This window comes from Petaurus breviceps, unplaced genomic scaffold, assembly GCF_028583685.1.
Source record: "Petaurus breviceps papuanus isolate PSGF00001 unplaced genomic scaffold, PetGlider_PUasm1.0 90919, whole genome shotgun sequence".
In the NCBI taxonomy this organism is placed as follows: domain Eukaryota; kingdom Metazoa; phylum Chordata; class Mammalia; order Diprotodontia; family Petauridae; genus Petaurus; species Petaurus breviceps.
Genome location: NW_027187378.1, coordinates 21,665,369 through 21,667,052, shown reverse-complemented (window position 1 = coordinate 21,667,052; position 1,684 = coordinate 21,665,369). Strand labels below are relative to the sequence as shown.

General features: G+C 50.4%; 1 protein-coding gene across 1 annotated transcript in view; it reads left to right on the top strand.

Moving 5' to 3' along the window:
* The first annotated feature begins 200 nt into the window (after nt 1–200).
* Nucleotides 201–1,684, top strand: part of MERTK (MER proto-oncogene, tyrosine kinase) — a 136,308-nt gene continuing 134,824 nt past the window's right edge. The window contains exon 1 of the mRNA XM_069075561.1: nt 201–611. Within this exon, the coding sequence (XP_068931662.1) occupies nt 539–611 (73 nt within the window). The 5' untranslated portion in view covers nt 201–538. The remainder of the gene's footprint in view (nt 612–1,684) is intronic.

The window sequence follows — 1,684 nt, the reverse complement described above, 5'->3', positions numbered from 1 at the left end:
GGGCTGAACCAGATTTCCCAGGGTAAAATCTGTCTGGCCCTCTACTTGCTCTGCTCCCACCCAGCTGAAGCTGAGTGCCAACCCCGGAGTTGATGCCAGCCCCCCTTCCCCCCCCCTTTCCCCCGTTCCCCCCCCCCCCCCCCCCCCCCCCCTTTCAAATTCTTAGGTGGCTGCAGAGTGGGAGTTACAACCTCAGAACTGAGCATGCTCAGTGATAGCCTGGGCAGGTTTCGCATGCCAGCCGCAAACTTTGGTGCCTAAACCTGTGGCTCCAGTCTGGCTGCTTGCCGCAGGCGCTCAGTGTTCCCTACCACCAGTGGAGTAGACCCGGAGTGGGTGGCTTAAGGTGGGAGTGAATTTAGGGGGCTTAATAGTTACTGGAGATGACTGGCCGCGAGCTTCTCTGATACCCCAGCTCTTTCGTTCAGTGCTCGGCTGAGTGGCCGGTCCAGTTGTGAGACCCCCTGATCGGTCCCTGCAGTCCTTCTTGGCTGGCGGATCTCACTTTTTGGTTGGCCTGGAGCAAAGCTGCACAGCTATGGAGCTGAGCTGGAGGCACCGGGGACTGCTTGTTCTGGTCCAACTGGTCCTCACGCCAGTCTTCGGAGGAGGTGAGTGCAGGGAGCTCGGAGTGGCGGTCAAGCTTCGGCCCCAGGTCCAGGTGTGGGGGCTGGGAAGAAGCTTGCTTTGCCGTGTGTGTGTGTGTGTGTGTGTGTGTGTGTGTGTGTGTGTGTGTGTGTGTGTGTGTGTGTGTGTGTGTGTGTGTGTGTGTGTGTGTGTACACGAACACAGGCGTGCTTTTGTTTTGTTTTCAAAAGACTCCTGGCTCCTCCAGTAGTTTTGCTTCCTTCTTTCCTTTCCTTTTACTTTGGTATTTGTGATTCAAATAGGTGCCTGAACACAGTAGGCGCTTCACAAAATGCTTATTGGTTGATTGACTGCTCCCCCATGCACAGGCACATCTCCGTATCTCGTCCCCCCACCTCCTCTCCCGCCCCTACTTCCACTCCCCTGGGAGCTTGGGGCTCCAGAGGAGCGCTTACTGTTCTGTTGCTTCTTTACTTTGAAAATTGTCTCACCTGATGGCATCTTCTCAGGAGCGCCCGGAATTTCCCACGGATGATATTTGTCCGTATCATCATCATATATAATGTAAGGAATCATCAGATATAATGTAAGGGATCTTCAAAGTTGTGGTCTAACCCTCTCATTTTACAGATAAGTAAATTGAAGTTCAGAATAGTTAAGCCGTTTGCTCAAGGTCACACTAGTAAGCAGAGAGCAAGCTGTATTATTTATTAGCCTCTTTCTTATGAGGTAAGGAAGGGGTGAGAAATATTCCTCTTCTTTCCCTCTATCAATCTTCGTCCCATCCCTTTTATTACTGAGGGTGAATAACTCCTAAAGAAATCTGCAGAATCCACCTTAAAAGTCAGAGTCTTTGCAGTGGCCACTGGACTGTACAGGCAGACACAAAAACTCCCTAACGTTTTTTTCTCTCTTTAAGCCCAAGGCTGTCCCGGGAGAATTTGGAGACCAGTAACAACTTATTTCAGGTTGAGTAATGCTTCAATTAGGAATAATAGAATAGAGTTAACTGATAGGTTAACTGTTATAGTTATAACTGCATAGGATGGTGTGTGTGTGTGTGTGTGTGTGTGTGTGTGTGTGTGTGTGTGTGTGT